At 29.7% G+C, this 21,822-nt stretch overlaps 1 protein-coding gene across 2 annotated transcripts; it reads right to left on the reverse strand.

Moving 5' to 3' along the window:
* Window positions 1-1,365: 1,365 nt before the first annotated feature.
* LOC110620731 (histone-lysine N-methyltransferase SUVR4) lies at window positions 1,366-10,269 on the reverse strand. 2 transcript variants are annotated; one of them, XM_021764560.2, is made up of 9 exons: window positions 10,180-10,269; window positions 9,257-9,508; window positions 8,651-9,074; window positions 6,468-7,012; window positions 5,092-5,354; window positions 3,898-3,964; window positions 3,729-3,779; window positions 2,061-2,155; window positions 1,366-1,692 (listed from the first exon to the last, which is right to left on the reverse strand). In XM_021764560.2, the coding sequence occupies exons 2-9, from the start codon at window positions 9,434-9,436 to the stop codon at window positions 1,653-1,655; spliced, it is 1,665 nt and encodes a 554-aa protein (XP_021620252.1). In that variant the 5' UTR covers window positions 9,437-9,508; window positions 10,180-10,269; the 3' UTR covers window positions 1,366-1,652. The 2 variants fall into 2 exon arrangements, with proteins under 2 accessions (XP_021620252.1, XP_021620253.1); XM_021764561.2 differs by having other exon boundaries at window positions 10,080-10,254.
* Between the last annotated feature and the right edge of the window lie 11,553 nt (window positions 10,270-21,822).

The raw sequence follows: 21,822 nt of genomic DNA on the forward strand, positions 1-21,822 counted from the left end.
AAAAAATGGATTTTTTTTTATAAAAAAAAAAACATTTCCTCGAAAAGTTGTTTACTTTTTTTTTTTATTTATTTTTGAAAGAAATATGATCTTACGTTGTTTTAACCACTTTTTATTGATGTTTATCTTTGTGTAAAGAATGAGAGGAACATATCCAATTTGTTAACTTCAATTTGAATGACTACATTCTGAATTTATACCTTCAAACATAAATGGAATGAGTGGAAAAAGATTTTCAATAATTATAGAGATGATGTCTCCATTAATTTAATTTACAGAAAATCATTTATATTTTAAAAATATTTGTTATAAAAAAAATTTTGGTAAAAAAATATTTTCTAATAAAATAATTTATTTTATATTATTTAATTTTAATTTAAAAAGTAAAATATATTAAAAATTTTATATATAGAGGTATTAATAAGATTTTTAAAGTATAGAAAATAATTTTCTCATTTGAAAAAGAAGTCATTTTTTTAAAAATATTTTATTTTTTAATTAAAAAATATTTTTTATTAAATTTTATGAGTGTTCAAATATTAAAAAATTAAAAAATAATATAATAATAAATATTATAAATTTCAAAAAAAATAAATATTTTATGTAATTTAATTATTAATTATTATATATTATAATTTTAAATAATTTATTTATGAAAATTTAATTTAAAAATTAATAATTAATAAACTTTAAAATAGTAATCTGGTCTAATTAAAAATAAAGTAAAAACATCTAACTTATGGGAAACAGTCTGTAGAGCTTCTCCGAAAAGCAATTGATACACCTCATATAAGTTGGTTATCAGTAATCATCTGCTTTTTCTTTTTTTAATTTTACTTAATAATCATAATTCATAGTGATCGCTTGCCGCAAAAGATGTATTATTTTTATAAATTCACATACGTGAAGACACTAAATAATTATATTTTTTTAATAAAGGATAGAATTGGAAGAAATGAAGAAGTAGTTGCGTGGGATCAAATGGGTTGACTTTATAATTACTAATTATCAAGTGCTAATCCAATTGTTGATTGAGTTTAATTCTTTATTAAATCAACCACCATTAGCTAGCTTCCTTCCTTGTGCACGTGACTGGAATCACTTCCCATGCAAAAGAGGTTAAAAAAAATTGTACTATGATTCAAGACTTTGTTTATTTCCCAGAAGTCTTGAATTTTCTTTTCCATTGATATTTCACACAAGAGTAAAGAACTAACAATTTCTTTTCCATCAAAATTTTCAAGAGGATGTTAGAATTTTAATCAAGATGTTCACCTTTTCAATTAGCTTTAATTTTGAATTTGAAAGTTGAACTTTTCTGCGTTTAAAAATTTAGATAATTGATAAGTGCATAAATACGAATGATTTTAATTTTTAATTTAAAATAAAAATTATCTTCCACTTAGGAAACTTAAATATATTCGATATGCATCCATTACCTCATGAATGAAACAACTGAGAAGAGATCAGAACTCCTTTTTTTTGAGATCCACAGTTGTGAATCTTTTAACTTAAAATGGCAAAATAAACAAAAAGATCGTTATCAAGAAAAGAAGCCTGTGATAATCTCCCAAGTTCTCTAAGTGTCGCCAATTACTTTCGCTGACCGCTGACTTTATCAATCATTGCATGCATGAGTTCGCTACGCTACTCTAGTTGTCGCCTCGTCTGCGAGTGATCCCATTTCTACGCCTGGAGATAAAAAGTTCAACTTTATCTAAAAATTAAAAATTTTCAATTAATTTTTTAATTTATCTAAAAAAAGCTCATTTTTTATTTTTTACATTAATTTATTGATTAAAAATGAAGAAGCTTAGTCTTATAATTCTTTTGAATTGCATTTTAATTTAAACTCTTAGATTGATTTAAATAAAAAATCACAAACTAATATTTAGATTAATTTGGATAGAAGAAACATTTTCTAAAATAAAAGGTTAAACTTTACAAATAATTTTTTTATTAAAATACATATTAATATTATTTTTTAAAAACTATAAAATTTATTATAAATTGTAGAAAGAGATTCTTAATTCACCCTTAGAAAAATAAATTACTAGTACCTTTTTCTTTTCACATCTCGGCAGGAAGCACTTCCACAACAACACTGAAATGCCTTTATTGGGTGATCACGGTCATCAAAGTCAATCCCATAATCCTGCAAGAAATTTTCATGAAAATTGACTTCACAATATATTTCAACAAACTATCAACTTTGAATTGTACGAACTATTGTCAACAAATTATCAATGTCAACGAATTATCAACAAATTAATCTTTATAAAATTATAACTATTTAATTTCTACATGCATAATTTGTATGAATTTTAAATTGTAAAAATCAATTGTTTGTATGAATTTTGAATTGTAAAAATCAATTGTTTATGAAATATACTTAATATTGAAAGCTAACTAAGTAGATATTACATTATTCCTTTCCTAATTAGCTGACATAATTATATGGATATACATCACTAGTTAATTTGCCTAATTATAAAATAAAAAATTTTAATTAATAAGCATAATTATAGAATATATCCTCTAATTACTACTTAAAATTTAATTTTACAAACTGTTACTTCAAAAGAAACTATAGATTAGAATTTAATTATTCTTTTAAAAAAACATGCACATTTTCAAGAGAATGACGCCTTACCTTGCCTCAAATCTTAAGCCAAGCATAAGGCGCTTGCCTCTTACAAGAGGACTCACCTTTAATAAGGTTATCCAATATTTCTAGTCTCTACAGAAACCCACTATACCCTACGCAGATTGTTAATGAACTATTCTATCAAATTCAAATATACTACTTGGCCAAAAAAAACTCCATTTAAAAATTTCTATTCATTTTTTTAGTTATTTAAAAATTATTATTCATTTGAAAAAATAAAATAATAAAATAAAATAAAATCTGAATCGGATTGGATACTGGTCAAGCAGAAAATATAGAGAATTGTTTGATGGAAAATATTTATAATGGAAAAAAATAGTTATTATAAGCGGTTATAAAAATTTTGAGATTATATAATAAAATCGTAACAGTCAGATTTAATATTAAATTTAAATATCAAATCTGAAATAATAAAAAAATTTTATAAATAAAATTTTCAACTCATAAAATTTTTAACTACTATAAAATATTTAATAACTTTAAAATTCAACGACTCTAAAATCTTTTGAAATATATAAATATAATAAAGGGTGGATTGACTTTTATAGCCTATTTAATTTATTTTATTTTTAAAAATTTATTAAAACATCTCTTAATATTTAATAAAATTTAATCTTTTTAAAATAGATATAATTAGAAAATTAATAAAAATCATTCTTTTCAAAATATATATATATTTGAAAAAATAAAATAGATAAAATTATAAAATAGAAAAATAATTATAAGATGGAGAGGGTAATAAATACACTACTGACGGATCTAAAAGTCTGGCCAGCAGGCTATCATCCTTAAATTCTAATTTTTCAATGGAAGTCCCTAATCTAGAAAGACAACCTTTCATCCTAACTTACATTTTGTCAAAACTGGAAAAAGTTAAGTGAAAAAAACAATTTTTTCTCTTCCCTTGACTTCCTTCTAACAATAATAAGTTTTCTTGCAAAAGTTTTTAGATTACTGCAAACCTGACATTTTCTTGCTTGATAAGATTGCAGATCTTACTTGAAACAATGAAATGAAAGACTAGTACAAATTGAATTCCGAGAAGTGAAGTCCCACTTACCCAAGTCAGTTCTTCCAATTTACTCACTTCTCTTGTAGTGAAAAATGCAAGCTGCATTAGAAATTACGGATCACATCACAAGCGAGATTGTAAACTTTTTCTTTCCATAGAAGCATGAAGACGAAAAAAAAAAAAAGGATATCAAAACTAAATCCACAGTGATCCTTACATGATAATAGTGCCGATCGGGAGTCTCTACTTGAACTGGAATATCAATCAAATTTGCATCGTCACATCTGCAAGAAGTGCACTCAGAAGCTAATAATGACGGAATCATTAAAATGGAAAAAGCTGGGAGCTTTGATACATTTATTAAAGAAGTTATATTCCCATACAGCATAAAATAGTGTAATAATCGACCCCAGATTGTTTTAATAATATTGAGCTAGACTTTATATTTATACAAATAGGATAATTTGGCAATGTAGGATATAAATACCACCAAGCTCTGCCCAACATGGGCATTACATTCCCCTCCCTAAATTTTGAGGGATCTTATCACAATCTTGCTATGCTATATCGAATAGCATTGACAAGCTGAGACCATGTACTCAAATATTGTAGTTCATTAGTTTTTCTAAGGTTCCACTTTCTATGAGTAATTTCTTTTTTGCAAATTTATTAGCTTCACGTGATTTTCATATTTAAAATAATTTTGATATTAATTATAATGATTAACTAATTTGATTTAAATAATTTTTAAATTTATTTTTCACTTGATCTAAAATGATTAAATTTAAATTATTTTAATATTTTTGAACATAATTATATCTCCAAAATAAATTTAATAATTTGTGGAGAAGGGATATGTATCCTACCCATATCTGATAATTTAAAGAGAAAAGGAATATATAAACAATGTCATTTGTTAATTACTTGGCATCAACAAAACAAGAATCCTCTATACCAAATAATTATGTATTTTTTTTAACAAATACGTCATTTCAATGCGCAAAAGAGAGCATACATGTGTGTAATCTAACATAAAGCTTCCCTCAATTTTACTGTTTTCCCTTATTAAAAAAGCTAGCTTATTCCATTTTCAAAAATCATATAAGGAATTATAAATATTAATATGTTTGATGTATGATTTCATTCTAAATAAAAAAATTAATAGAAAAATTGAATTAAATTTTTGTAAAATATTTTGTTTCATAATAAAAATTAAAATTAATTAATTAATTGTTCAGATATGTACCTATTTCTTTTGGGAAAATGAAATTACAAAATTTCTGAATGGAAAAATTTAAAACTAAATATTTGGGAAGAAGATGTGACATATCTAGGCAGGAAAACCAAAATAAACTATTGATAACATAATAAGGGAAACATATTTACCCACAAATAAAATTGGAAAAATTACCTATGATTAATAAACCTTGCAACATTTCCACTAAAAGTTGCATCCAAACAAAGTGCTTCTTCATCCCTTAGAATTCTTTCTGAACCCCAGTCTGCATCAAGTGTAACTGGGTATGTATGCCTCTCATTCCCGCTATTTTCATTCCTCTCAAATAATTCCATGTTCGTCAGTATTTCTCCAACATATTCACAAACAAAGGCTCCTTTGGGCAAGCTCTCAAGTGTTCTAAGACCCCAGCCTTTACCTTCACCAGTACAAAATACCTGCCACATAAATGCATATCATCTAGAGTCATCAAAGACTTACAAGTGAAAGCAATATATATTCTTAAAGAAAATATGCAGTTAGAAACATAAACTCTATAGACAAATAAAACAAAAGTGTCTTATAAAATGATAGTGAGTTAGGTATAGTACGATCTTTTCATGTGTGTTGCCTAGCAAAATAAGTAAGATAGCACATGCATATCCATAAATCTATCCATATGCATGTATATTGAGGTAATAAATCAAGCTTTAACTCCACTCAAAATTTTTATTTATCTAACTCCACCAAAACGTTAACATTTTGAGAAAAAAAAATGCCTAAGTAAATATTTAGTAATTAAGTGCATGTTTCAAGCCAATATAGAACGAGACACCTCCAACATTTCTATGTGTATTTCCATTGATTTATTTTTTTTAAGTTTATAGTTTATTTTAGGATCTTTAATTTAATTTTATATCAAAATAATAGTCTATAATATTTTATAATTTTTAAATTTTATGTTAACATCGAACTCATATCATTAAATATTATTTTAATACAAAATTAATTATAAAATTTTAAATAAACTATAAATTTTAAAAAAAATTCGCATCATAATGTGTACGAATTTCCACTAATTTCATAAATGCTAGCCAATAGTTGGAGGATTGCCTAAATTAAACTGCAAACTAACCTTGAAAGACCCCCAACCACACCAAAAGAAAGAAAAAACTTTAAGTCAAAACTAATTAAGTATCGAATTTGGCCAATTACCCACTATAAGACCCTATGCAGAAAAAAAAGCGCCATTAAAATTTATCACTAAAATAATAAACGGTAAATTAAATTAAAATTCGCCATTAGATCGCCATTAAAACTTCGACATTACAAGTTTAAATGATAATTTTTGATATTTAATAGTAAAATTTTATGCTTTTTCAACACTTCTAATGGCGATGTTTTTCCACTAAAACTTCATCATAAAGACTCAATTTGTTATAGTGACCATAGTAATTGTTTCAAAGCTACTTCCACTTGAAGTTAGATAAAAAAATTCTACCAATTAGGTAAAAAGACATATAATGTGATGTTAACAAAACAATATTTGAAGGGTTTAAACGGCATCAGACCTGCAGGCTGCAAGTGATGCCCCTTTGTACCACTCGATTTCCACAGTTCATGTCACAACCACATTTTCTCCAACATTCTTTAATGAACTTTTTAAGCAGGTGTCCCTTGCATTGTTCAGGCATTTCCTCATTCTTGGATCTCTCCAATGGACAATCTTGACAAAAAACATAATGGTGCTTTTGAGGGTCTACCTTCATAGAAACACAATCTCTTAAAAATTCCTGTTTTAGAAGGCCTTGTTGTGTGTAAGCAAACTCTCCACCAGTTTCACTAGCACATGCACATGGTAATGGAGATGAAAGACAATCTCCTAAACAACTTGAACAGCAATCCTCATCCGCAATCCGAGCCAGAGAAATTTGCATGTGAGCATTTTGATAAATTATGTTATGAGGCATGTACATAAATTTTGGGAGATCCCCATTACCTAAATCATCTATCAATGAAATTTTTATATTCTCCGTGCCTTTTGATATATCAGTTATATGTTGAGATGCCAAATAATGTGTAACATTATTCTGAGTTGAAGCAAGCTCCAATGTACCTGGACAAGCAAAATGAGAAACTAAAGTCGGGAAAAAAAAAGAGTTTTGCAACAAAAGGGCAGACACAAAATTAAACACTTGCAACAACCTCAATGCTGCATATGACAAGAATGTTATTATTTTTCATCATTCCAAATTACAATAACTAGAATGTTGGGGTGGCAAATTCGGATAGCGGGTTTTATTTATGTCTACAAATATTTGATACGAATATAATTAAGAAATTGATATCAAGATGATATAATTAATAAATAATATTAAAAATTTAAATATTAATACAACATTTTATTGTAGAATCATACAACAAAATTAATTTAATCTGATTAAAACGATATGATACAATCAATCTAATACAATTAAAAACTAGAAACAAACTATAAATTAATAATAATAAATATTAATATTCAATTATATATTTTTTAATAATATATTTTTAAACTGAAAAATCAAAACAAATTCACAAATCATAAATCAACACATGATATAAATAATAATAATAATGTATAATAAATGTATTAAATTAGGCTGACTATTCAATCCATGATAGGACACATGTTTAATGAATTCATACGATTTTAACATAAAAATAGCAAAGCCAACCTTAACCCTTAATTCATGTCTTTGTTCATGTGTGTTTAAAATTACTACCAAAACTTGGAGTTTGTGGGCACACACTTTTAGTCCTTAAGGAAAAGTGTTGTAACAATTAACGAGAAATAATAAAAGAATAAAATTTTGAACGTTCTCCATCCACACAATAATAGGTTACATCTACCAACTGCATTATCTTTCGATATAATTAATAAAATTATTAAATACAAGTTTAAATTATCTAGCCATCAATTCATTACACTCAATTATTAAATACAAATTTAAATTATCTATCCATCGATTTATTAAATTCAATCAATCTCATACTATATACTATTCATAATATAAATATTAATTAGACACCCGACCTCTTCTTAAAATTCAATATGTTTAACTATATTATACATCACAAAATATCTTTAAATACATAAACAAAACTCTATTCCACTTGCCGAAGTCTCTATCTATTTTTTAAAAAAAAATGTACTACACAATAATTGGAAGAGCTTAGCAAAGTCTCTTATCACAATGGGCAAAGCCTTTTAAAGTGATGAGGCAAACCCCTTTATCTTCGACTACATAAAGCCAAATAATCTCAATAATAAACCTATTTATAATGTTAGACCCTCAAATTCTAATCTAATTAGTAAACTCATTCAATTAAGAAATAAAGTGTAAAAAAGAGATCTAGCTCATCTACACCTCTACCTATTGCCAGTTGCACCTTAGGGATTAAGAATTGCATTTGTTACATGAAAAAAAGGCAACATTGTCAAAAGCCAATAGAAAGCTTATAGTTTTGCAATGTAAATTCCAAGTACTTTGTCTTTTATGCAACAGCTTTAATCAATCAATGCAAATGGAACTTGTAAACCTATTATTTAAGTCTTTTCCCTTATTATAAGACTAATTATTTGCAATCTTATAGAGTTGTAAATCCTAAAAAATTAGGAAACACGAAGACACATGTGACAGAATTCACATGTGACAGAATTCACAACAATAAGATAACATGAGGGAAAAGAAAAAGATGGAGAATCCAGTACCTAGTTGGATCACTGAATCAGGTTCTGAACAATATGCAGAATTCTTAATATGATCTCTGATGGGACAATTATTGGAAACCTTTTTTCTTTGAAGAGAAGAACAGCCACTTTCAAGAATAGGTTGTTTAGAATATTGAAGTCCGGGTAATCTTGGAGAAGGTGAATTTCTACCTCTCTCAACCCTTTCATTTGGAAAGGGATCCTTCTTTTGACTTGACTGTCTGCTAGGAAATAAAAAACTAGATTCAGCACATAACTGAGGTGATTTTCTGATTGCCGGTTCAAGATTATTTATTGACGTGCCATCCAATGTAGATGAAGCCTGATCTTCCTGCTCTTGAGAACACACTCTCTTTGAAGCTCTCTTTGAAGCTCTCTCAGATGCATCATCTTCTGCAGGACTCTTTTTCTCACCTTTAATTACCTATGCAAAAAGAGGTAGCAAAAGAAAGCATCATTCTTTCTTTTCTTGAGGGTTTAAAAACGAGTCATTTTTCATAAACTGTGTATAAACTCTGTATTCCATGGCATGGAATAACAATAAGATATTGTAATTTATCTACCAAGAGAATATACAATAGGCATCAAGATGATCAGCAAAAGAACCTCAGTTTCCCTCAATTCGAAATATGAATCTATGAGTGCTCTATAGTCTTCTGCTTCAATAAGTTCCCAGTTCTTATCGTACACCTTCAAAAGCTTCTTCAGCACAGGCTTCACCTCTTCATCAGGAATACCTAGAGCTCTTGTTGCCTTAAAAGCATTGTAAACTCTCTCCTTTGTCATTTACAATATAGAACCCTTCAGTTTCTATAGCTAGTCAAAGGTGCATTAGGAACGCCTGCAACAAGCGGCTTGCTAAAACACAAACAAAAGCATATCAGAAGCAATCTAAATATTTAAACAGCCAGGCAGAGAAAAAAAACAGAAACCATCTTCATCAATGGATTCACCAAACCCTGCAATGTATTAGACACACTATAATACCTTCAGCTAGTCTGAATTTCGATTGCGCACTTATCATTTCAGAAAAATTACCGAAGTAACTTGGAATATTTATAATCAAAATCAAACTTTCTCACAAGGTCAATGTTTTCGCAGCTAACATGCACATTATCCGCTATTCAGTAAACACATAAAAAAATTTCTGCAATATTAAGCCACAACCAAAATCGGTTGAGATTGTTCTGTTTTCTCTATGAACAAATAGAAAAGGAACGGAAAAATAAATAGAAAGAAAGAGTTGAAGCGACTCATTCTCGCATACAAACAAACACGTTAGGGAGAAACAAGAAACAGCATTGATCTGCATTCTCAATAATTACTAAGAAAACGCATAAATCTAAAATCTTAAGAAGAAGTAAAAGGGGATAATATTTAGTATAGACGCTTGAATATATGATAATAAATAGCAAAATTAATTTATCACCAATTTCTAATAGTTAACTATCACATGGCGGCAGTGATTTCAACTCGTCCAAGTTTCTTGGCAGCCAAACAGGCAAAAAAGAGATAGACAATGAACGTACAAAGTCAGGGCGAGACAGAGAGAGGAAGAAGCAGAGCAGTTTCCCTAGCCAACCTGATAAGCAGCGAGTTTTGCAGAAGGAATAGAAGTGTTCTACGCCGTTAGTTGATAAAAAATAAATAAATAAATAATAAAATATAATATAATATAATATAATAAAAGATTTGGATGGGGAAGTTGTAGGGTTTTTCTTACTTTTGATCTCGAATTAGGAGAAATAGGATATAATTTTATCGGGATAAGAGGTTTATTAGCGTTTTGATTCGGAAGTTGGGAACGTATGAGACTATCAGCGCATGCGGGGTACAAATGTAATTTTCATGGTAAAGAGCACAGCTGCTCATGCTCTTGGCGCCGCACGGTTACAATTTTGATTTCCGTTCGGCTTTTATCTAAAAAAATTAAAATTGAATCAAAATTCATTATAATTTCAGTTTTTTTTTTAATTTTGATTTCCATTATTTAATTTTAATTTGATTTGAGTTTTTAAAATTTTGATTTCCATTATTTGATTTTAATTTAATTTAATTTTTAATAAAAATGAAATCAAACGGTAAAATAAATTTGATTTGATATGAATATTAGTTGCTTGATATAATTCGTTAGTTTAATTGGAAACTTCTAAAAATTATTCATATTTCTATAAAAATTTAAATAAATTATAAAATTAATTAATTGATAAAAAAATTTAAAGTGCAATTAAAATATTTTTTTATAAAAAAATATTCTCTTCATCTACTTTTCTTTATCCGATAATTAAAAAAATAATTAAATCAAAATATCTATTAATTTAACTAAATTCACTTTTATCTCACCTACTCACTTAAATTTCAATAATTCTCTCCCTATTTATCATTGAAAAGTGTATAATTAAATAGAGAAATAAATATAAATAATAAGATAAGTTCTAAAAAATTATGCTTAATAGAGACAATAGTAAAATTTAAAAAAATTTTAATGAATACTCTTAATTTTTTTAATGATAAAATTGAAAAAAAAAATCTTATGTGATTGCTTTGAAACTTTTAACAAAACCGAGTTTGGTAAATTTTTTGGAGCCTTGAGGAATTAGACGAGAGGGTAGGTATGGCAATCGTAGGCTATTTTTGGATATTCAATCTAATCGAATTTTAATAATATAGATTTCGATAATTATAATCAGATTTGAAATATATTCGAATTTTAAAAAATAATATCCGTTAGAGATTCGGATGGAATTCGAATATTCTACTCACAATCCGAATTCTTTTATATAAATAATTAATTTAATATAAAAAAATATTTTATAATAATATTTATAATTTTTTATATATTTTTTTATTTAAAAATTTAAATTTAATTTTTTAAAAAATATTAAATTTTTAAATAAAAATTATTAATGAAAAATATTTTTATATAAATTATTAATTAAAATATATAAAACTAAACGGTTCAGATTTATTCAAATAATAATAATCAGATTTAAGATAAATTTAAGTAATTTAGATTAATTTTTAATAGCGTTCGGATCGAGAATGTTTATAGCTTATTTTTTATGGTAATAATAAAATATGTATATTCTTATTTTTAATATATATAATTTTACGGATTATAACTTTCAATGGTACGTGACGTTGTAGCCCAAATTTCTTCTACGGCACAACAATTTGCCGGATTGAAGAAGTCTGGTTTTTCAGTCTTTATACCAAGAAAGTTTAATAAGAAAAATATTACTCTGACCTCAAAAGGTCACTGGCCTGAATAAGAGTAAAATTTCTGGCCTCACAAAGTTATTGGTCTTTAATCTATAAAATTCATAACAAGCACAAGCAAATAATACAGATTTCTGATATGAAAGTTCAGCCTGAACTGCAACCACAGAGCATACTTAGGCAACAAAATAACACAAAGGTTTTAGATTCCTGCAACCTTAACCTGAGATCCCCAGAATTAAGTCTGAATGAGGAGGGAGAAGAGAAAGGTGCCGTCAACACGGGCTTATTTAAGTAGCAGATATAAAATATACAAAAAGTAAATAATATAAAACTTACTATAATTTTATTTATACTTGAAGGTTTTACAAAGTTTCTGAAAACTGATATAGAAATTTTACAAAGAAGTGTGAAGATAGAGAAAATAGAGAGAAGAAATATATCCGTTCCCTTTTTATAGAAAATTTTCAGACTTTTACTGTTGATTCACGCGGCTTTTACTGTTCATGAATAATAACTTGTACTGTTGATGAATAGTATGTCTGCCACCTGCTTTTACTGTAGATAAATAGAATGTCTGTCACCTGCTTTTACTGTAGATGAATAGTATGTCTGCCACCTGCTTTTACTGTAGATGAATAGTATGTCTGCCACCTACTTTTACTGTAGATGAATAGTGATCTGTCTGCCATTATTTTTCCATATTTGTTTTTACTCTGATTCTGAAGATGATGAGGACGATGAGGTGTCATGTAGATAAAGAGAATGTCTGTTGATGAATAGTATGTCTGCCACCTGCTTTTACTGTAGATAAATAGAATGTCTGTCACCTGCTTTTACTGTAGATGAATAGTATGTCTGCCACCTGCTTTTACTGTAGATGAATAGTATGTCTGCCACCTACTTTTACTGTAGATGAATAGTAATCTGTCTGCCATTATTTTTCCATATTTGTTTTTACTCTGATTCTGAAGATGATGAGGACGATGAGGTGTCATGTCTCTTCCTTCCTTTTCCTTTTGTCTTTACTTTTTCTTTCTTTTTCTTCCCTTTTTTTTTTTTACTTTGTCAGTCTTGCTTTTAATTTTTATTGCTGGTAATATCCCATAACAGTCATCTTCATTGTTGTCACAATGAGAAGATGCCGGAGTTTTACTGGAGGATGAGGTACTTGACGCTGTCGACTCCGATTCCGAACTTGACTGTTTTTTAGGCTTTCTCCTGCTAGATTTTTTTCTTTGGAGCTTTTTTACTGGAAGAGTGTTTTGATGATTCTTTACTACTGGACTTTCTTTCTTTTAGTTCCTCAGACTTTACTGTTTCTCCTGAACCCAATTGGCTGAACATCTGTTGACATATCATTTTATATTCTTCAGGAGCTTTAGCTGTTGCGAGCATAGCTTGGCACTGGGCCTTTTGATCCCCAAATGAAGACTCTCCTTGCAGGGCTAATTTACTAGCATAAGATATTGCAGGAAACTGGGCTTTTTTAAGAATCCAATTTTTTACAACAATTTCAGTGGTGGAATTTTTGAATGATCCCCACCATTTCACTTTGTGCTTTTTTATTATGGCCGGAATATTTAATTCTGTTGTATATTGAAAATCAAAATACCATTGGTATACCCATGGAATAAAAAATTTGGTACAAAAATACATCAAGGGGTATATATTTTTCACTTGGGTGAGGTTTATAATGAGTTTTAAAATACTAATATACTTGGAGTACTTCTGGTGATAGGACCTCATCAGTAATACCCCTATATTGCCACCATTTAAAAAACCAATTAGAAAATTTAGTGGTGGTTTTAATACTTTGTTGGTCAAAATATATCAACCACAAATGAGTAGTGGTTGGGTTTTGAATACAAAAAACATTTGTCCATGCATCTATATAATCAAAATAGTTATACAAGGTCGAATCCCTTTTTAAAGTTTTAAATTGTGTTGCAGTGTATAAACTCGAGATCGACCAATCTTTTGGATGGACGACCCATTTTATTTGAATGGAAGAATATGCTATTACTCCTTTATGATGTTTATCAAAATTGTGTTTTATCCGGGCTGAACCGGTTTCTTCCAAAATACTTTGATAATACTCCTGAGGCTTTGAGATATCTTTTGGCCTGAAAAACCATTTCTCGGGATAATTTTTTCTAACTACTTCCCAAGGATTTATGTCATTAAAACCATGTTCTATCTCTATTTCAAATTCTGAAATATTCTTTAAAAACCATTTTTAAACACCAGAGTTATAACCTTGAGAAGATTGGATTTTTGGCAAATCCACAGCCTTCAACGGATTTGATAAGTCTTTTGTAACATCCTCTGGGCCCACACCAGTGAATATTGTCCGCTTTGGGTCAAGGGATTGAAATCCTGTCTTTCCTCACGGGTTTGTTTCTGGGTCAAGAGATTTACTACCCTGTCTTCCCAAAACGCGTCCACTGGGGTCTTTTGGGCATAGGCTTATAAAGCCCTCTCTCCTTACCTCTTTCCGATGTGGGATACTTGTGATCCACCTATATGGGGTTCCTTCCCCCCATAAGGCCTGAGCGTCCTCGCTCAGCACATCATACTCATGAGGCCTAGGCTCTGATACCAATTGTAACATCCTCTGGGCCCACACCAGTGAATATTGTCCGCTTTGGGTCAAGGGATTAAAACCTTGTCTTCCCTCACGGGTTTGTTTCTGGATCAAGGGCTTTACTACCCTGTCTTCCCAAAACGCGTCCACTGGGGTCTCTTGGGCATAGGCTTATAAAGCCCTCTCCCTCCTTACCTCTTTCCGATGTGGGATACCTGTGATCCACCTATATGGGGTTCCTTCCCCCCATAAGGCTTGAACGTCCTCGTTCAGCACACCGTACTCATGAGGCCCAGGCTCTAATACCAATTGTAACATCCTCTGGTCCCACACTAGTGAATATTGTCCGCTTTGGGTCAAGGGATTGAAACCCCGTCTTCCCTCACGGGTTTGTTTCTGGGTCAAGGGATTTACTACCTTGTCTTCCCAAAACGCGTCCACTGGAGTCTCTTGGGCATAGGCTTATAAAGCCCTCTCCCTCCTTACCTCTTTCCGATGTGGGATACCTGTGATCCACCTATATGGGGTTCCTTCCCCCCATAAGGCCTGAGCGTCCTCGCTCAGCACACCGTACTCATGAGGCCCAGGCTCTGATACCAATTGTAACATTCTCTGGGCCCACACCAGTGAATATTGTCCGCTTTGGGTCAAGGGATTGAAACCCTGTCTTCCCTCACGGGTTTGTTTCTAGGTCAAGGGATTTACTACCCTGTCTTCCCAAAACGCGTCCACTGGAGTCTCTTGGGCATAGGCTTATAAAGCCCTCTCCCTCCTTACCTCTTTCCGATGTGGGATACCTGTGATCCACCTATATGGGGTTCATTGTAACATCCTCTGGGCCCACACCAGTGAATATTGTCCGCTTTGGGTCAAGGGATTGAAACCTTTGACCCAAAGCGGACAATATTAACTGGTGTGGGCCCAGAGGATGTTATAATTGGTATCAGAGTCTGGGCCTCATGAGTACGGTGTGCTGAGCGAGGACGCTCAGGCCTTATGGGGGGAAAGAACCCCATATAGGTGGATCACAGGTATCCCACATCGAAAAGAGGTAAGGAGGGAGAGGGCTTTATAAGCCTATGCCCAAGAGACCCCAGTGGACGCGTTTTGGGAAGACATGGTAGTAAATCTCTTGACCCAGAAACAAACCCGTGAGGGAAGACAGGGTTTCAATTCCTTGACCCAAAGCGGACAATATTCACTGGTGTGGGCCCAGAGGATGTTACATCTTTACTGTCTACCATTTGAGACAGACTAGCCGTACCATGAGCGGGTACGATCGCTTTAGATTTAGAAGCCATACCTGACTCTCCGGAAGAGGAGGCTATATTTTGCAGGGCTTTAATCACCTCCGGTGATTGACTTAGCTCTTCGATCCACCTTTTTAAATCTTCTGGAGTTTTGTCTTGGGGTTTTGTGGCTTTACTGGGTTCAGAAGGTTTTACAATGGTTTTACTGATTTCTTCCGAATGTTCGGAAATGGCTTTAGATGTAGAACTGGAGCTAGACTTTATTTCCTTCTGTTTATTCTTCTTTCTTCTCATTTTGCTGTAAAAATTCTCGAGTCAGAAAATCTGGTATATTATTATTACTACTTTTAATATACTCGATCTCAAAATCAAAAATACTTAAAATTGCTTGCCATCTAGCAAAAATTTATTTAGAGGCAAGGTTTTTAACATCTTTCTTTAAAACATCCTTTGCCGATTTACAATCAATTCTGACTAAAAATTTTTTATTTAACAAATCAGACTGAAATTTATTTATACAAATCACAATACTCAAAATTTCTTTTTTAATAGTAGAATAATTTAATTGGGCCGAATTTCAATGTCCTGACGTAAATTGAATTATATTTTCTTTACCACTTATCTTTTGTTTTAAAATTCCTTCATATCCTACGTCTGAAGCATCTGTCTCTACTATTTTAAAAGCTTCTGGATTAGGAAGGTATAAACATGTGATTTCTTTTACTTATGATTTTATGTGTCTTATAATGTTGGTATGTTCTTCAGTCCATGGTCCAGCATTTTTCTTAAGTCTATTATGTAATGGTTTTATCATTCTGTTTAGATTAGGATAAAAATCTATAACATAATTTAAACATCCCAAAAATCTTTGTAACTGAGTTTTATTGGTTATTTCATCTGGGAATTTATCTCCAAATGCCATTGTCCTTTCAATAGGTTGGATTTTACCTTGTTCTATATAGTGTTCTAAAAATCTAATTTTAGTCTGGAATAAATTCATTTTACTTTTACTTAGGGCTAACCCATTCTTCCTTATTAGATGTTTAAAATGTTCTTCTATTGTCTGGCTAAAGATCAATACATCATCTATATAAACTATATAGAATTTTGAATAAGAATTAAATATATCATTCATAATTCTCTAAAATTCTGAAGGAGCATTCATTAATCCAAAAGGCATCACATTCCATTCATACTGTCTAAAAGGGACTGTGAATGTCGTTTTATATCTATCGTTAGGGTGAATCTGAATCTGCCAATATCCTGATTTCATATCAAATTTACTAAAAATATTTGCATTAAATAACCTATTTAAAAGATCTTTTTTATTAGGAATTGGGTACCTAATCTATTTTAATGCTGTATTTAATGGTTTATAGTTTATAACTAATATTGGTGTTCCTCTTTCTATTTCTGCACTTTTATTAACATAAAAAGCTGCACATGACCAGAGACTTCTTGATTTACTTATTAATTTTTTATCCTCTAACTCTTTTATTTCTTTTTTATAATGTTCCATTAATTCTGGTGCCATCTGTATAGGTCTAGTCTTAGTGAAAATAGTTTTTTCATCAAAACCTTCTTCATAAGGCAGGTCTACTATATGTTGTCTCCTATTCCAGAAAGCATTAGGGTGATCTGTACATAATTCCTTTTCCATATGTTCTTTTAAATTCTTTATTTTTTCTTTTATATTTTCTTTTTCTAGCTGTGTTTTAATCCTTTTAAAATGTATACTATTCTTTAAATCCTTTTAAATCTTCTGATTTAGATTTTATTATGGAATTTATTTCCATTATCCTAATGGAATGTGCCTTGATCATATTTAGATTTTTTTCTCTTAGGCTTTTCTATGAAGTCCATTTTAATCCTTTTACCATTTGTTTTAACTTCTATACAATCCTCTTTTACTAAATAGGGTGTTATTAGATTTATAAATGGGGTTCCTAGTAGGGGTGAGCATTCGGTCGGGTAGGCAAACAGAGCGTGAATGCGGACTGTGGCAGACGAGGTGACTTTTAGATTTAGGGCAAATAAGTGAACTATTAAAAACGATGTAGTATTGATGATTTCGGTTCGGTTCGGTTTAATCAAAATTTTTGAATCTAAAACCGAATCGAACCAAAATCATCTATTTTTCAAAAATTTTAACCCGAACCGAACCGAATAAAAAATAAAACCGAATCAAATTTCCGAAATTAATCGATTCGGTCGGTTATTTCGGTTTAAACCGAATACTGCTCACCCTTAGTTCCTAGTATTACTGTGTGATTTATATGTTATGATAATAAAAATACAGTTTTTATTTTTAAATCCTGATTTATGATTAATGCTTCTGTCTTTCCTAAGATATTTAGACTAGTTTTATTTGCTGTTTTTAATTTTTCTTTAGTCTCCTACCAAAACCTTTTAGGTACTAAGCTTGACTTTATACAATTTAGGTATGCTCCTGTATCAAACAGTGCTATAGTATTTATTTTAAAGTCTTCTGATAATTTAATTGTTAATTTTATCAAATATTTTCTAGAAGTTATTTCCTGTAATAATAATATAAAATTATTATCTATCTCTTCACTCTCTAACTGATTTATTTTATCATCTTCTTCCTCATCCTCATTCTCCTCATTAGTCGAAGATGATTCAGAAATTAATTGTTCTTCTAAAAATTTTATTTTCTTCGAATCCTTCTGAAGTTGATTCCTTAATTCTTTTACTTCACTTTTTATTATCCTGATTTCCTTTTGTAAATCTTCTATAGAGGCTGTCTCCTTTGGTTTTTTGTTTTTACTTAATATTTTAGTTAAATCATAAGTCTGTTTTTCTATTTTAGGAAATGTATTTTTAACTTCTTCTGATTCATCGAAACTTTTAATTAATTTTTTAAGAAATTTTTCTTTAGTAGTATTATCCTCTATACTATTTACTAGTTCCAATAATGAACTATGTTCTTTAGTTAAAACATTTATTGAATTTTCTGACGAGCTAGTTCCTAACTCATCAATCTAGTTCTCACTTTCTGAAAGATCTGATTCTGTAGTTTCTGAGTCTATATATAACTCCTGAATTTTATTTATTATTTCTTCATCTAAATCTAACTCATTTAATTTTTTATTAAACTTACAAAACTTAGATGTGTGACCTTTCTTATTACAATTATAGCATATTAAATCTTTAAACGACTTTTTATTCTGAGTTTTATTTACTGGTGCTTTCCTTCTATATTTTTTATAGGGTTTATAATTTTTCTTTTTATAGTATTCCTCTTTACTAGGTCTTGCTATTTATCTCTTCTTATGATACTGATCCTTTTTATAATATTTTCTAGTTTTAGGTTTAGAACACTGACCATTACAGATTTTATCCTGACTTACCCCATAATCAAACTGTTTGAAAAAAGATCCTAACTCCTTCCTAGTTTTATGCATCTCATATTTTAAAGTTCTTTGTAATTTTAAATCATGATATATCTGCAATCCTTCTTTTTGAATTACACTTACTATCTGTCCATATGTTAACTTATTATAAGGTATTGGATTTCTATATTGGTTCTTTATATGATTTCTTACTTTCTCTCCTAAGAAATAAGGAATTTCCATATTGGTTATTTATATGATTTCTTACTTTCTCTCCTAAGAAATAAGGAAGTCCTGCTAGAAATTTTTCCTTCCGAAAATCTTGATTTGAATCTTCTCTTAACTTAGTCTTGTTAGGAATGTGGTTTTGTAATACTGAAAATCACTTAATTTTTTACATTTTAAATTACTTAATAATTCAGCATTTTTATCTTTTAAGAGAGATGGGTCTCCTATCAAATGTAATGAGATTGTTAAAATTAATGTGGATACTGCATCCTGGATAGCTTCTCCTAATTCATTATATATAGGTTCTCCTTCACTATTTACTTGAACTGAATTTAAAATTTCTAACTGCTCCATCTCAGTTAGATGGTAATCCCACCATCCTTTCAATTGTCCTGTAAATCCTGCTACTAATATTTCAGCTATTGCTCTATCTGAGGCAAAAGAATGGGTTTTATATGCATTAGCTGCCATAGTCATCTGGTGTAATAAACTTAGAATATTATACTCAGACAATCCATCTATATTTCACTCATAAACTGTCGAAGTATTATATTTAAACTGAGAAGTACTGATTGGTTTATCTAATAGTCCTAGGTCTGGTGCTCTACTTACTATTTCCCTGTGTGATATAGGATTTATTTCAAATTGCTTTATGTCTTCTGATTTTGGCTGGCTCAAATTATTATTACTGTTTGAGTCTGACTCTTCTTCTTCTATTACGTTTATATTCGTAGACTGGGGTGTCTGTGGAGCTACATTCTTGGTAGACTTTGAAGACTCTATCTTACTTAACTAATCTTTCAAACTTTGTAAGAATTCATTTTTATTACTTTTTAATTCCTTTTTACTTGAGCTAGATATCAAATATGGTTTAAATATATGTAGCTTTATTTCTTTTTTCTCTTCTATCTCTACATTTTTTTCTTTTAATATTCTTTCTATCTTTTTTAACTGAGTACCTATACATATTAGGCTTGCATTACCAAAATTATTCTGTTCTATGACCTTTTTATCTATGTCATTTTCTTTAGCTACCTTATATAGTGCACAAATTACTTCACTTTCTCCATGCTTTATTTTACTAATCGTTTTAGGTGGAAACTCGGTCTGAATTATTTTGTCATTTACAATCCATTATGGTCTCTTATCTCTTTCTGTTATCGGATTTATATTCTTCTTTTTAGTTAACTTAAACCATTCGAAAAATCCTATTTCTTTCTTATTCTGACTATTATAATCAAGATATTCTTCCTTTAAATCTTCAAACTTATATCTTTTAACTATTTTATTTAGTTTACTTAGATTTTTTGTCTTTGTTATTTCTTTTAGAAATTTCTTTTCAATTTTTTCTTTACTAATAACATTCAATGCCCTATTTATATTATTTATATTTTCTGTAATGGCTAATGCTGATGGTGATGATGGGGATAAAGGAGCTATCTCAGCCTGCTGATTTAGATAATTTTCTACCGGATTATATACTGCCTGGGGAACTGAAGAACTATAATCTACTCCTTTTATTTTAAGCTGTTTATCTGGAATATCTGATGTAGAAAACTTGGGTTTTACTATGGTCTGGATTACCGGTTTAGGTTCATCTCTTTTATATGTAGCATATATAACTGAGGGTAGGTTTGAGACTCTACCCATATCTTCTGTTACTTCTGAAAATGAAGATCCTGTATACCTAGTACTTGCACTTCTATTAAATTTTAATGATACTTTACCATCCTCGAACTGCTCAATTTTACTTAGATTTGTATTTGGTTTTACCTTTTTTGGTTCCGGTGGAGGTACTACTCCTTCTAATATTCATTCGTCTGGCAAGGTTATGTCTTTCCATTGAATTGTTTTAGGAATTACCGTATTAGTTTTAGTTAAATCTGTCTGTAAAAATCTTGTCTCTCCTAGCTTAGGTTGTAATTTATATTTAGTTCCAAATGCTGAATTCATAGTTTTATAATGTATTTTATATATTAATGCTATCGGGATGAAACCTTGTTTCATCCTATAATTATGAGTTTTTACTTCTAAAACAATACTTTCTAAAATATTTAAATCATTTAATGAGATAGTCATATCTGGATATACTTCAAAGGATATAGGTCCTTCACTGAGACTTGTCTCAACAGATCCTAACAAAGAATCCTGGAAATTTAATCTTGCATCTCTTACTACTGCCAATATACTAGTATTTAATCCTTTCCTAGTTAAAGGCTTTATTCCTACTTGGATTAATCCGATATGAATATACTTATACCTTTTACTTCTGTAATGATTTAATGTCTTAGCTGATAAAAGAGTTATTCTTTCAAAAGGTTTACTTAATTGAAAATCTCTTTCCTCAGTTTTTATAACATAATCAGTTTTAAAAACATTAAATTTTGGAATTTTATAAATCTATTCTTTATCTACTTTAGGAATTTCCCACTCATCTATGACTTTTACAAAATCTTCCAAAATTAACTCATTTTTATTTATTACTCTTTTAATTTTTGAAGATTCAGAGTCATCTGATTTTATTGTACTTGCTGA

This window comes from Manihot esculenta, chromosome 8, assembly GCF_001659605.2.
Source record: "Manihot esculenta cultivar AM560-2 chromosome 8, M.esculenta_v8, whole genome shotgun sequence".
Taxonomy (NCBI): Eukaryota; Viridiplantae; Streptophyta; class Magnoliopsida; order Malpighiales; family Euphorbiaceae; genus Manihot; species Manihot esculenta.

What these genes read in the sequence shown, in the direction of transcription:
- LOC110620731 (XM_021764560.2), bottom strand. Translation starts at nt 9,436, where the DNA reads ATGACAAAGGAGAGAGTTTACAATGCTTTTAAGGCAACAAGAGCTCTA. An exon ending in TCGAATTGAGGGAAACTGAG is followed by an intron (nt 9,075 to 9,256) that starts GTTCTTTTGCTG and finishes CTTTTTGCATAG; the next exon opens with GTAATTAAAGGTGAGAAAAA. An exon ending in CCGATCGGCACTATTATCAT is followed by an intron (nt 3,780 to 3,897) that starts GTAAGGATCACT and finishes TTTCTAATGCAG; the next exon opens with CTTGCATTTTTCACTACAAG.